The sequence below is a fragment of the Oryctolagus cuniculus genome, chromosome 11 (genome assembly GCF_964237555.1).
Source record: "Oryctolagus cuniculus chromosome 11, mOryCun1.1, whole genome shotgun sequence".
In the NCBI taxonomy this organism is placed as follows: Eukaryota; Metazoa; Chordata; class Mammalia; order Lagomorpha; family Leporidae; genus Oryctolagus; species Oryctolagus cuniculus.
In genome coordinates, this window is record NC_091442.1 from 115966466 (window position 1) to 115979820 (window position 13355).

Consider the following 13355-nt stretch of genomic DNA (forward strand, 5'->3'; position numbering starts at 1 on the left):
ATTTATTTATAAGGCACAGTGACAGAGAGAGAGAGACAGAGAGAGGTATCGAGATCTTCTATCTGCTAATTCATTCTCAAATGGCTGCAACAGCTGGGGCTGGGCACGGCCAAAGCCATGAGCTCAGAACTCCATCTGGGTCACTCACGTGGGTGCAGCACTTGGGCCATCTTTTGCTGCCCTCCCAGGCACGTTGGCAGGGAAACGGAGTGGAAGCAGAGCAGCTGGGATCCAGACCCACACTCGGATTTGGGACACTGGCATCACAGGCAGTGATTTAACTTGCTGCGCCACAATGCCAGCCCCCAGTTTGCAGTATTTTTAAGAAAACTAAAAAGAGCTCCTTCCGGGTCTGCCATGCCCAAGCATTCCAGCCATTTCCTACTGCTTTCCCAAGCCAGTTGGACTGGAACAGGAGCAGCCAGGACATGCACCAGCACCCATATGGGATTTTGGCACCTTAGGTGGAAGCTTAGCCTGTTATGCCACAGCACTGGCCCCTTGCCCATTTCTTAACTGGATTGTTTGTTTTGTTGTTGAGTTTCTTGAGCTCACTGTAGATTCTGGATATTAATTCTTTACCAGTTTCATAGTCTGTAAATGTTTTCTCCCATTCTGTCGGTTGCCTCTCTGTTTTGCTGGGTATTTCTTTTGCAGTACAGAAGCTTCTCAGTTTGATGTAATCAAAATAATATTCTTTAATGACTACATTTATGATATGGAAAAATGACCAAGATATAATATTGTACTATTCAAAGGAGGTTGCCAAGCAGCATATTTTGAATGACTTCATTTAGGTAAAAGAAATGTGTGCACACAGAAAATTTCCCAAAAAATTCATTAATTGCTGCTGCTTAATTTTTTTTTTAGATTTATTTATTTACTTGAGAGGCAGAGAGAGAGAGAGACAGACAGACAGACAGACAGACAGAAGAAGAGATCTTCCATCCACTGGTTTACTTCTCAAACAGCCACAAAGGCCAGGGCTGGGCCAGACTGAAGCCAGGAACCAGGAGCTTCTTCCAAGTCTCCCATGGGTGCAGGGGCCTAAGCACTTGGGTCATCTTTCACTGCTTTCCCAGGCCATCAGCAGGGAGCTGGATCAGAAGCGGAGCAGTGGGACTCGAACTGGCGCCCATCTATGCCACAGTCCCAACCCCTGTAATAACAGTTTCTCATGGAAGGAATTCAAGGAGTGCAGAGGAATAAAGGGAAACGTCAATCTTTCTCTTTACCATTTTGTGTTGTTTAAACTTTTTCCATAAGTATTTTCTAATTTAAAAAGAAATAATACATGTAAAAAGAACTTCTAAGAAAAAAGGAATGATAGAGAGAAGAGATAGAGAAGAGATAGAGAAACATAATTAGAATGAGTATAATTTCTACCTCTTTAACAATTTTGGTGAGTTCAAATTTCTGCAAATACCAATATATAAATAGAATATAAATATAAACCCAAGGATAAAAATTGTATACTCTTTTTTTTAGCGAAAATGAATGGAACCAATAGGAAATAAGCATTTATTATCCATCACTATCAATTTAGTAACTCACAGCTAGACAGAAGGATTCAGTCAGCACTAATTTTATGTCAACCACTTCACAGCATCCCTATCTGTTGCTATGGAAACAACTGCAACCCCCCAAATCACAATTTCATTGTTCAATTTCCTCAAATAGAAAAGAAGACAATTTTCTGAGATGGTAAAATGCTAAAATTGCCTTATTAACTAACAAATTTAATAATGAAAATTCTGGACAGTATGAAGAGAGAAAACAGATCCTTGTCTGTTAAATTTAAAGGTTTTTCTTAATTTAAAAAATATAATTTAGGCAAGCACTGTCTTTTGAAAGCTGTTAAGAATTTTATTTACTGCCTTTAAAGTAATTTTTTTTTTCATTTGTGGAAGAGAATAAAGAGGTTTCTATTTAAAATTTGTAAAAGATGTTTTTAAAGCATCCCTCGTTCTGCCTAAGCAAGCAGCACTCCTGCGTCCTTGTTCTGTACTGGGACAGGAGGGTTTAATGGGGGATGTGGCGCCTCTTTCGCAGGACACGAGGGTTTTGACGTGGATGGAGCACCTCTTACACAGCACATCTGGCAACAACAATTAGCTTTAGTGTTCCGCGTCTAGGTTTTGTCTCTGCTTCAGAGCGGTTTGCTGATGAGGACAGACTGGGCCGCATCAAGTGTTCCTGACAGTAACAAGAGGAGATGCCTGTCAACAGGATGATGGGACGTGTGGATGAGACAGTAATGCTTTGAAAAAGGGAACTTCAGCTTCTACAGTTCTCTTGAGGGAAGAGTGGCACATTTTCCCCCACTGATAGAAGGGGTTGAGTGACAATGTACATCAATAAAAGTGGGTTCATCTAAAGTAAGAAACAACAATAAAAATCAGGATTTAAAGACTGATTTAAAAAACAACCATGTGGCATTTTATGTCTTTGGCTCCAAAGCACACAAGATTATTCGAATTTATTTTCTACCTAAAAGCCATCATCAGCAAATAGATGGATTTCAAATTAAAAAATAATTTTGACTTAATGTCTTATCTTTTCAAATAATCTCTGTATTTTCAATCTGTGAACTACTAAGCAATTATGGAACAGTGAGATTTCAATTTTGTGTACCTTTCTGAGCTGCTGGAAAAGCAGCTGAACCCAAAGCCTAATGGAGGTCGAGGGGGAGGAAGGGGCTGAGGGCAGGAGGTGAGGGATAGTTCCAGCCGCCCTCCCTGGGCCTGTGGCAGGCAGCACCACACCATCCTCTTCCGCAGAGAAGTGGCCACCTATGCAGTCCACTGTTCATTCACTTCCTCACTAAAACAAAAGCGTCCTCTGAAGATTCAGTAACGCAGGAGCTTCTACTCCCAGAGAGCCTGATGGCGTGGGAGCCACACGCTAAGCAGAAAAACACAGGAGTGAGTGAGATGGCTGCAAACAGTCACAGCAGAACAGATCTGCAGTGAGCAGGGTTCTGCACGTTCAGTTTAGCGATACTTCCCTTCCTAACACAGTGATGAAAGAGAAAACACAAATGCGAAAATTAGAAATACACAGTAATCTCAGAAAACCAGATTAACATCTCTATGGCTGAGAACATGAACAGAGACACATAATGGAAAGAAGGTTAAAGCTGTGGGCCTCTGGGGCTCTGGGTCCAGCAAAAGGCAGAGAAAACCAAGAGCCTGGAGTAAACACCAATTACAAGTGCCCATCAAAGACAGGCACCTGCTGAACACGGGCTCACTGCTTACAAGGCATCTACAAGGCATCGGGATCTCCTGCGCATAACAGAAGCTGCAACACCCTGCTGTCACTGCAACTAGGGCGGTGGCTTCCACAAGTACTATCTTCAGGTAGGGAGGGGACACAACCTTTGGGGTGTTATGGTGCAGTGTGTGAAGCAGTGACTTGGGAATGCCTGCATCCCATATTGCAGTGCTGATTCGAGTCCCGGATATTCCACCTCCAGTTGTTTCCTGCTGATGCATTCTGGGAGGCAGCAGACAATGGTTCAAGTGCTTGGGACCTTCCCGCCCACGTCGGGGATGCAGACAAAGTTTCTGGTTCCTGGTTTCAGTCTGACCCTGTCCTGGCTGTTGCAGTCACTGGAGTAGTGAATCAGGAGATGGAAGATCTTGATATGTGCACCATGCGCTCGCACACTCGCTTGCTCACTCTCTCTCTCTCTGTCCCCTTCTGTCTGTTTTTTAAGTAGATGAAAATAAATGATAATAAAAAAGCCCACTACTCTATCTATATTTCTGGTCTAGGGGTCATCTGCAATATCTCTGATATCAGCAAAAAAGAGGCGCTCCATGCTGTCAGTTTAAGTCCTGGACTTGGATAAGTCATCAGGAGGAAGCAAATGAAAAGCTGTTAAGGGGCCGGCTCTGTGGCGTAGCGGGTAGGGCCGCTGCCTGCAGTGCCGGCATCCCATATGGGCTGGTTCGAGTCCTGGGTGCTCTACTTCTGATCCAGCTCTCTGCTCTGGCCTGGGAAAGCAGTAGAAGACGGCCCAAGTCCTTGGGCCCCTGCACCCACGTGGGAGACCTGGAGGAGGCTCCTGGCTCCTGGCTTCAGATCAGCACAGCTCCAGCTGTTGCGGCCAATTGGGGAGTGAACCAGCGGATGGAAGACCTCTTTCTCTCTTTCTCCCTCTCTGCTTCTCCTTCTGTGTGTAACTCTGCATTTCAAATAAATAAATCTTTTAAAAAGTGAGAGAGAGAGAAGCTGTTAATAAGAGAGGGAAGGAGACACACATACCTCAGAGGAGTAGGGAGGGAGGTGGGGAGAGAGGGAGAGAGTGGGAGAGAGAGAGAGAGTGGGAGAGAGAGGAAGAGAGAGAGAGAGAGGGAGAGAGAGAGAGAGAGAGAAAATGAGTCACTCAAGATAAGTTTACAACCCAAGAATCCAAAACAGAAAGAAAACTGAAGTCACTCTTGACAAGATGAGAATAATAAATCTAAAAAGTATTTAAAAGTAGGAACTTTTTAGTTTTGGGGGCCAGCATTGTGGTACAGTGGGTTAAGCTGCTGCCTGCAATACTAGCATCCATATTGCAATGCAGGTTCAAGCTCTGGCTGCTCCACTTCCAATTCAGCTCCCTGCTAATGTGCCTGGGAAAGCAGCAGCAGATGGCCCAAGTCCTTGGGCCCCTGCACCCATGTGGGAGACTGGGTGCACCTGGCTCCTGGCTTTGGATCTGGGCAGTTCCGGCCATTGAGGCCATTTGGAGAGTGGACCACAGAGAGGGGACCTATCTCTCTGTCTCTCCCTCTCACTGTCTGTAACTCTACTTCTCAAATAAAATAAATAAAATCTTTAAAAAAAAAAAAAAAGACAAAGACCTAACTTGAGAAACACTGATCCTGAAGCAGTGAATGAGTAGCTTTGGTTTTGGGAGGAAGGGGCACAAGTGCTGTCCACCCTGGTATCCACTTCCCCACCTCCCATTTAAACTGACAAGGCGGACAACAGACTGAAGTGTAGCCATTAGCAAACCTGGACAGAGCAACCATCACCTCTGGGGTAACCAGTCATTTGAGGAACCTAACTACTCAAAAAGAAAATAAAAACCTCCACGGATTTGATTATAGAATAGATATTAGAAAAGATGGACAGGGAATTTAAAATAAGCTTAATAAACACACTAAAATAAATAAGGACGGACATAAGCAATATGATATAAAAACAGAAATACTAAAGATGGAACAGGGATGGTGTTTGGCCTGCTGGTGAGACTGCCGCTGGGACCTCGCAACTGGGTTTGAGTCACGGCTGCACCCTGGATTGCACCTTCCCGCTAAAGCAAGCCCCCAGGAGGCAGTGCTGATGGTGCAATCGTGAGGGAGCCCGGACTAGAAGCAGCCAGACTACGTCCATCCCTTAGCTACTCGCCAGCACGTGCACACAGCGCAGAACAGGACGAAGCTTCGGTTGTAGCAGTATTTGCCAGTGGACAACGAGATTCAGGTTTTGCCAAAAACAAGTTACAAGAAATTCTGTTAAAAACTGCCCCTGTTCTCCCAGTAGCTAACGCATACCCACTGCATCTGCTCTTTGGAAATGACGTGTTGAAGACATACAAATGCCCTCAGACCGTGAGACCTCAGCGCTCCCTGTGCTGGGAGCCGCCCTGTTTCGCACACAAACGAAGCTTCACTGCCTCTCCTCCCACCACTGCATCTCGTCTTATAAACTTTTCTCGACTCCAGGACACCAACCCGGTTTTCCTGCAGCATTTGGGGCCTGGCACCCGGTTCCACCCTGGCCCAGCCCCAGGAATTGTGGGCACCTGGGGAGTAAATCTTCAAATGGGAGCTCTCTGCCTCTGAAATAAATAAATAATCTAAAAAAAAAAAACCAGGCTAGTCGATACAGTGAACACAGACAGATGGAATGGATAGAGCTGAGAGCAAATTATTAAATGGGAAGATCAGGTTGAGAAACCCTTACCAAAGAAAAACAAATTAAAGAATAGAAATTATAAAGAAAAAAAGAGATACGAAGACAGAATGAGCATCACTAACATCCAGGTAAGAGTCCATAAAGAGAGAAAAATGAGAATAAGCAATAGAAAATATTGAAGACAATCAGAGACAACTTCTTTAGAACTGAACAGGGATAAAAGCCTTCCTGCTGTAATTTCCCATGGGCGACAGGGGAGAGAAAGGAAATCTACACAGGCACACGTCGCAGCGACGCTCCAGTCTTCACAACAAATGATGCTGGAATCACTGACCACGGGTAGGCAAAAAAAAAAAAAAAAAAAAAAAAAAAAAGCCTTAAGAACTTCTATACCTCACACCTTATACAAAAATAACTCATAATACAATACAGACCTAAATGTCAAATACCACTTTTAGGGGGAACTTTTGCCCCGTGAAAGATATTATTAAAAAGAAAAGACAACAGGGGCCGGCACTGTGACACAGCAGGTTGAGCCACTACTTGCGACACCCGCATTCCTTATGGATGCTGGTTCGAGCCCAGCTGCTCCACTTCTGATCCAGCTCCCTGCTAACGGACCTGGGAAAGCAGAGGAGGATGTCCCATGTACGTGGGCCCCTGCCACCCACATAGGAGAATGGGATGAAGCTCCAGGATCTTGGCTCCTGTCTTTGGTCTCTTCTATCCCTGGTCATTGCAGTCATCTGGGGAGTGAACTAACAGATGGAAGACCTCTCTCTCTCTCTCTCTCTCTCTCTCAATCTGTAACTCTGCTTTCAAATAATAAAGTAAGTCTTTAAAAAAAAAACCACAGGTTGGAAGAAAATACATGCAGATCACATATCTGATAAAGGACTTGCATCCAGAATATATGAAAAACTCTCAAAACTCAAACGTAAAGAACAAACAATTCAATCAGAAAATGACCAAAGATATGAACATACATTTCACCAAGGAGAGGTTTATGGGACAAATAAGCCCATAAGCTCAACAGCATTAGCCATTTGGGAAATGCAATATATATATACATATATATATTTTATATAGATAGATATAGATATATAGATATAGATATAGCCACATTGGCTTCTCCACTACAGGCTTATCAGAATACCCAAAATAAAAACAGTGGTAACACCAGAAGTCGGTGAGGAGGCAGAGGAAGTGCATCTCCTACACTGCTGGTGGGCACATGAAACAGAACCGTCACTCTGGAAGCAGCCTGGCAGTTTCTGCACTTATCATGTAGCCCAGAAATAACACACTGCAATCCTTCTCCCATATATATGACATATGAAAACTTCATACACAAGAATCTGCTCACGAATGTTCACAGCAGCTTTCTTAATACATAACCAAAAACTGGAGACACCCAAATATTCTTCAGTGGGTGAGTGGGTGCACAAACTGGTACATCATTGACCCACCACACGGTACTAAAAAGGAATACACTGCTGATATATGCAACAGCCTAAATGGATCCCAAGAGCATTAAATCTCAAGAAGGTTCCAGGCTATCTGATTCTACTCATGTAACATTCTAGAAAGGACAACGATAGAGACAGAGGACAGGGTAGTGGGTGCCAGGGATGGGGACAAGGTGGGCAGCGTGAAGGGCTTCCTTGGTGAGGAGGGGATGGAACCGCTATGCTTCACACATGTGCTGATGGCTACGCAGATCTATACGTGGGATGACACTGCACAGGACCACGTACACGACATACACAAATGCAAGGTTAAAAACCTGAATACTGAGTTGGAAGCTGAACACTGAATAGGGCTTGTAGACTGTAGACTGGTCAGCACCAAGATGCCAGCTCGTTCCCTGGTTTTGATACTGTGCCACAGCTGTGTAAGATGTGAACGCCAGGGAAAGCTGGGTGAAGGGTGCGGGAGACTTTTGTAATTTTTTTAACTTCCTACAATTATTTCACAATGATAAGAATTTTAAATGAATAAAGACAGATTATTTAATAAATTACACGTTGTCTACGCACACATAAAGGTACAAATAAAATAAGACCTCTGACACTGCACAGGGAAATCCTAGAGGACATAGGACCTCAGCACTTAGAAGAAGAAATAAGAGGTTTTTATTATACCAGTTTAAAGAACAATACCGTAAGATGTTTTAAAAAGCACACACCATAAAGGAAAACTTGGGTAATTTGATCTTACTCATATTTAAAATCCTGTATAACAAAAGACACAAAGAAACCAAGTTAAGAGACAAGCTAAGTTCTCCTGGAAGGAGAAGCTGGACACAGTGACAGAGAGGCTGTCCCCCGGGGCCTCGGAGGGCAAGCAGCCTGCAGACACCCTGACTTCGGCCCAGGGAGACCCGAGCGAGAACCCTGACCGGCAGAGCTGTCGTAATTCACGTGTGCTGTTTCAAGGCATGGAGCTGGTGGCAGTGTGCCGCTGCAGCAGCGGGAAGCGACTTACCTCTGTTGACTTCCACGCACTAATCACAAGTGGCAGAGAATCCCGGGACAACGCCGTCCCAGCAGGCAGCTGAGTGTCTTGGCACTGCTCTTGTTTCAGCCCTGCCTTGGAAGCGTTTTCTGTCAACAACATAAAGCTAAGATTTTACTTTGGCAGAAGACAGGGATGTTTTTACAGCAGTTCACAATCTGAAGATTCACTTTGCCTCCCTAATCGACATCGTCTGCCAATGGTTACCTATGAGTATTAATCACTTTAATATAACTCTTTATAAGACGCGACAAGTACAGACCGACTTACAAAACACAACTGAGAAACTGTAGCCCCTTCTTACTTCCACAACTCTGTTCAGTTTTGTTATCTGAAATATCTTGTTTAAAAATAAAAGTACAGGGGCTGGCGCTGTGGCCTAGCAGGCTAAGCCTCTGGCTGTGGCACCTGCATTCCATATGGACGCCGGTTCTGTCCCAGCTGCTCCTCTTCCCATCCAGCTCTCTGCCATGGCCTGGGAAAGCAGTAGCAGATGGCCCAAGTGCTTGGGCCCCTGCACCCACTTGGAGACCTGAAAGAAGCTCCTGGCTCCTGGTTTCGGATTGGCCCAGCTCCGGCCATTGCGGCTATCTGGGGAGTGAACCAGTGGATGGAAGAACTTTCTGTCTCTCCCTCCCTCTGTCTATAACTCTACCTCTCAAGTAAATAAAGAAAAATAAAAAATAAAATATAATAAAGAGATTGAAAATATAAAAATTATTCAACTGAAATTTTAGCAAAGAAGGCAACCATAATTAATCTAATTAATATTTAAAGGAGGGGTTTGCGCTGTGGCATAGCAGGTAAAGCCTCCGCCTGCAGTGCTGGCAAACCATATGGGTGCCAGTTTGAGTCCCAGCTGCTCCACTTCTGATCCAGTTCCTTGCTAATGCACATGGGAAAGCAGTGGAAGATGGTCCGAGTGCTTGGGTCCCTGCACCCACGTGGGAGACCAAGAAGAAGCTCCTGGCTCCTGGCTTCGAATCAGCTCAGTTCTGCCCGTAGTGGCCATTTGGGGAGTGAACCAGTGAATGGAAGGTCTCTGTCTCTCTTTCTGTAGTTCTGCCTTTAAAATAAATAAATAAATCTTTAAAAAATTTTTAAAGAATTTTACTGGTACTGGCTTATGGCATAGTGGGTAAACCATTGCCTGAGATGCCAGCATTCCAAACGGGTTCCACTTCCAATCCAGCTCCCTGCCATTGTGGCTGGGAAAGCAGCAGAAGATGGCCCAAGTGTTTGGGTCCCTACCACCCACGTGGGAGACCCAGAATAAGCTCTGGGCTCCTGACTTTGGCCTGGCACAGGCCTGGCTGTTGCAGTCATTTAGGGAGTGAACCAGTGGATGGATGGAAGATTTCTCTCCCTCTCTGTATCTTTTCCTCTCTCTAACTCTGCCTTTCAAATAAATAAACAATAAATTTTAAATTTATTACACAGTTTGAATTTCATCTGTTCCAAAAGAAACCGATCAGAAATATATACATTTGATAAAACTTTTACTAGTTAAAAATTCTTAATTTAAAAATAAAAGGAAAAATTCACCAATGAAAATAAACTTCTATTTTTGTTTATAGATTTTTGCTAATGTTTTTATTATCTTAATATCCTTTTCTTTCCTAAGTTAATTATTAGGTATTCATACAAACTCTAAAAAGTCAAACTCTAAAAGTACCAGTACTTTTCAATTACAGTGTTCTATAAGAACTGTAAGAAAGCTACCCTCAAACTAGTGTATGCACATTATTTGAGGGCACAGAAAGACTTCTCAAAAGCTAGCGAGGCGCAGAGAGTTCCACGGGAATCACCTCTGAGATCCACAACTTTCACATCTTTCCAACAGCTCACCCGCCTGGCAAGGCTAGTTCTCCCCCTTCCTTCTCATAATCAAACATTCCCCACCCATTCTATGAGGGCGCCAAACAAGAGTAAATGGAACTGACAGGGGAAGGCCCTGTTAACTAAGGCACAAAGCAGACAAAGGGGCGTCGAGGCCTGTTCGGTTCTGTTTATATTTCTCCAATGGCAAGCACAGCAAACGCGAGGGTGTTTTGGTCCACACTAGGATGCCTGTATTCAGAGACTGAGCTCACAGAACGGGGCAGCAGGACAGAGGGCGAGCTTCCCCACTGCTGTCACACAGCGCCTCACTCCAAGGAGGAGCTCCCAGCAGCGGCAGAGCAGGGAGGCACAGGCCTTCTGTCATCACGTCATCAACCAACCAGTGCCAACGGGGACAGAGAGGAGTGTGGCGACAACCGTGGCTGTTGTCTACACAGCCATCAGATTTAATAAAGTAACATGTTTCCTGGTAAAACTGCAGATCCCATTTAGCCAACTAGGTTATATGGTAAATATTTTCAAAAAACAAATAAATCAAATCCACAGTTTTTTGAAGAACTTATAAAACATATTCAAAACATATGATACAATAAAATTATCTGTCAAAAATTATTGTTTGAACAGGGATATTCTGCGATTAACATTTTAATCTTTCTCACACTTCTGAATATACTGGGTTAAAGTATAACAGCTTTACTTAACAGTTACTTGATACATTTTGGTACATAATTTTTGGTATCATTCCCAGAAATTGAGAGAGTAAATTACTCCTAATGATTATTTAACAAATCATTTTCTAAGCAGGTTGTTTCCAATTCTTTGCATTTAACAACACTTTAGAAAAATCTAATTAACAACCAAAAAGAGATGAAAAATATTTTTATAATAAATCACTGGGTAATTTTTGGCATATTACTTGGAAAGAATTCATAGAATTGATTGACATTGCTATAATAGAACTCCCTCTAGTTCTGCCTACAATTTATGTGAACAGACTTTCTCAACATTTGCATCTGTAAAAATGTAAAACAGAAACAGAATTTATGCTGAATCCTGCTTGTATCTAACAATAAGTAATATTGTATCTAATAATAAGCAATACATGTGGGTAAATGAACAGTCCATGTATCTCATAAAAGCATGTTTTTCCAACAGTTTTACATTTGGTAAGTTTTTAAAGAATTTATAATATATTTATGTGGCTTGAATGGTGGTATAATAACAGTAATTGTAGTGAGATGTCAACCTAGAAAGAATATTTAACCACTTCAAATCTTTGGTTACAGAAAATCTTGAAAAATAATTCCAATTGATATACATGTTTGATGTAGAGAAGGCTTCCAAACATAAAGATATTTTATATTAGGATAAAATCCTGTGAAGAAAATGCAATCAGAATAAGAATCTAAGGAAAAAAGGGAACCATAAAAAAGTCCCATCAGTTAAAGAAAACAAAAATGACTATAAGGATCAATCACAATAGAATGTAGATTCCTTTAGATACTTTTTTTCATTACTCATTATTTTAAAATTTTTTTATTTATAAAAATGGAACAAATTTCAGATATTTCAGATATTTCACATATGCAGTTTTAAGAGCCTAATCCTTTTCTTATTTTTCTTTTAATTTTTATAATGATATACTTTCAATTTTCTTTATAATTATAAGTGTAACCCTCCACTAAATAAAGAATCCAACAAGTAGTAAGTAGAAAAAAAATCACTGTTCCTCAAGAGTTTAGACAAAGGCTATAAAAATAATCGAATCTCAAAATGTCAATTTCGCTCATATACATTACTTTTTTTGTACTCTCTATATTAAGACTGATATAACAATTTTCTTTTCTTTTGTCTCTAATGTCAATATTTACAACATGTCAGGATTATTTCCTTTATAGTTATTTATAATTACAACACTATTCATGTCAACTTAAAAATGTAAGAGTAGGGACAGGCTTTGTGGTGTAGGAGGTTAACCCACTGCCTGCAATGCCAGCATCCCATTCAGGCGCTGGTTTGAGTCCTGGTGGCTCCACCTCCGATCTAGCTCCCTGATAGTGTGCCTGGGAAAAGCAGCAGAGGAGGGTACAAGTACTGGGGACCCTGTACCCATGTGGGAGACCCAAAGAAGCTCCTGGCTCTTGACTTCAGCCTCTCCCTCTCCCCCTCTCCCCCTCTCTATCCCTCTCCCCCTCTCCCTCTCTCCCCCTTTCCCTCTCCCTTTGGGGATTACACATGAAAAACATCTTGAAAATTGATAGTACAAGACACAGTCCTTGCCTTCAAGGGCCCAGGGACTTCAGTCTAACATACAGACTTCTAGGAAACAGAACAATTGTAAGCCAAATGTTCTTGATAACTAAACTGCAGGAGTAGACACTCTAAGGAGGGGGAAAATAATGTGCATCAGAGTAATCAGAAAGAACCTCAAACAGAGAGTAAACTTTGAACAAGGCTTTGAAGGTTTCCTGGGATTCCAATCAACTCAGAGGAAGGGAGAAAGGACTGTGCAGTCCGGCAGGTGCCAGGGGTTCTGATGCAATAACCACGTTCCATTTACAGCCATGGCTTTTCATTTTGTTGTAACTCCATATGAAAATGAGTAATTAAAATGATCTCATTTTGAACCTGGAGACTATAATTAATACTGGCAAACAGTGGTGACTTGGGGCTTAGATCATCCACTTTCACTGGATTTAATCAGGAACTATATTACCACTCTCCCAGCATCCAGCAACAAAATTATCTTTGAAAATGATAGGGACTTGAGTTTTAGACATCACAGAAATAAGTTAATAAAAAAATCTCAGAAAGTCAATTTTGAAGTAAATTGTGAGAGAAATAGAATAGGAAGAACTGGAAAGGAAAAATAACATATATTTGGAGATGCATTTTGAGCTAGAATAACTGAAATGCTATAAGTCTACCTTATGGTGAAAGAAGGCAGTTGGAATCTGTGATGGAAATTCATTTTTTTATTAGTATCAACAAAACGCTGGAAGTGAGGTTGCTTAATTAGATTAGGTATTAGACTGGGCGGCATTTATTTCTTCTCCTTCATGGAAATGCAGTCCCTTTGA

At 42.2% G+C, this 13355-nt stretch overlaps 1 protein-coding gene across 2 annotated transcripts in view; it reads right to left on the bottom strand.

Annotated features, from left to right (window-relative positions):
- Nucleotides 1-13355, bottom strand: part of ENTHD1 (ENTH domain containing 1) — a 141152-nt gene that overhangs the window by 65621 nt on the left and 62176 nt on the right. For both annotated transcript variants that reach the window (XM_002721414.5, XM_051834068.2), the window contains one exon: nucleotides 8404-8522. In XM_002721414.5, coding sequence (XP_002721460.3) covers nucleotides 8404-8522 — 119 coding nt within the window. The remainder of the gene's footprint in view (nucleotides 1-8403; nucleotides 8523-13355) is intronic.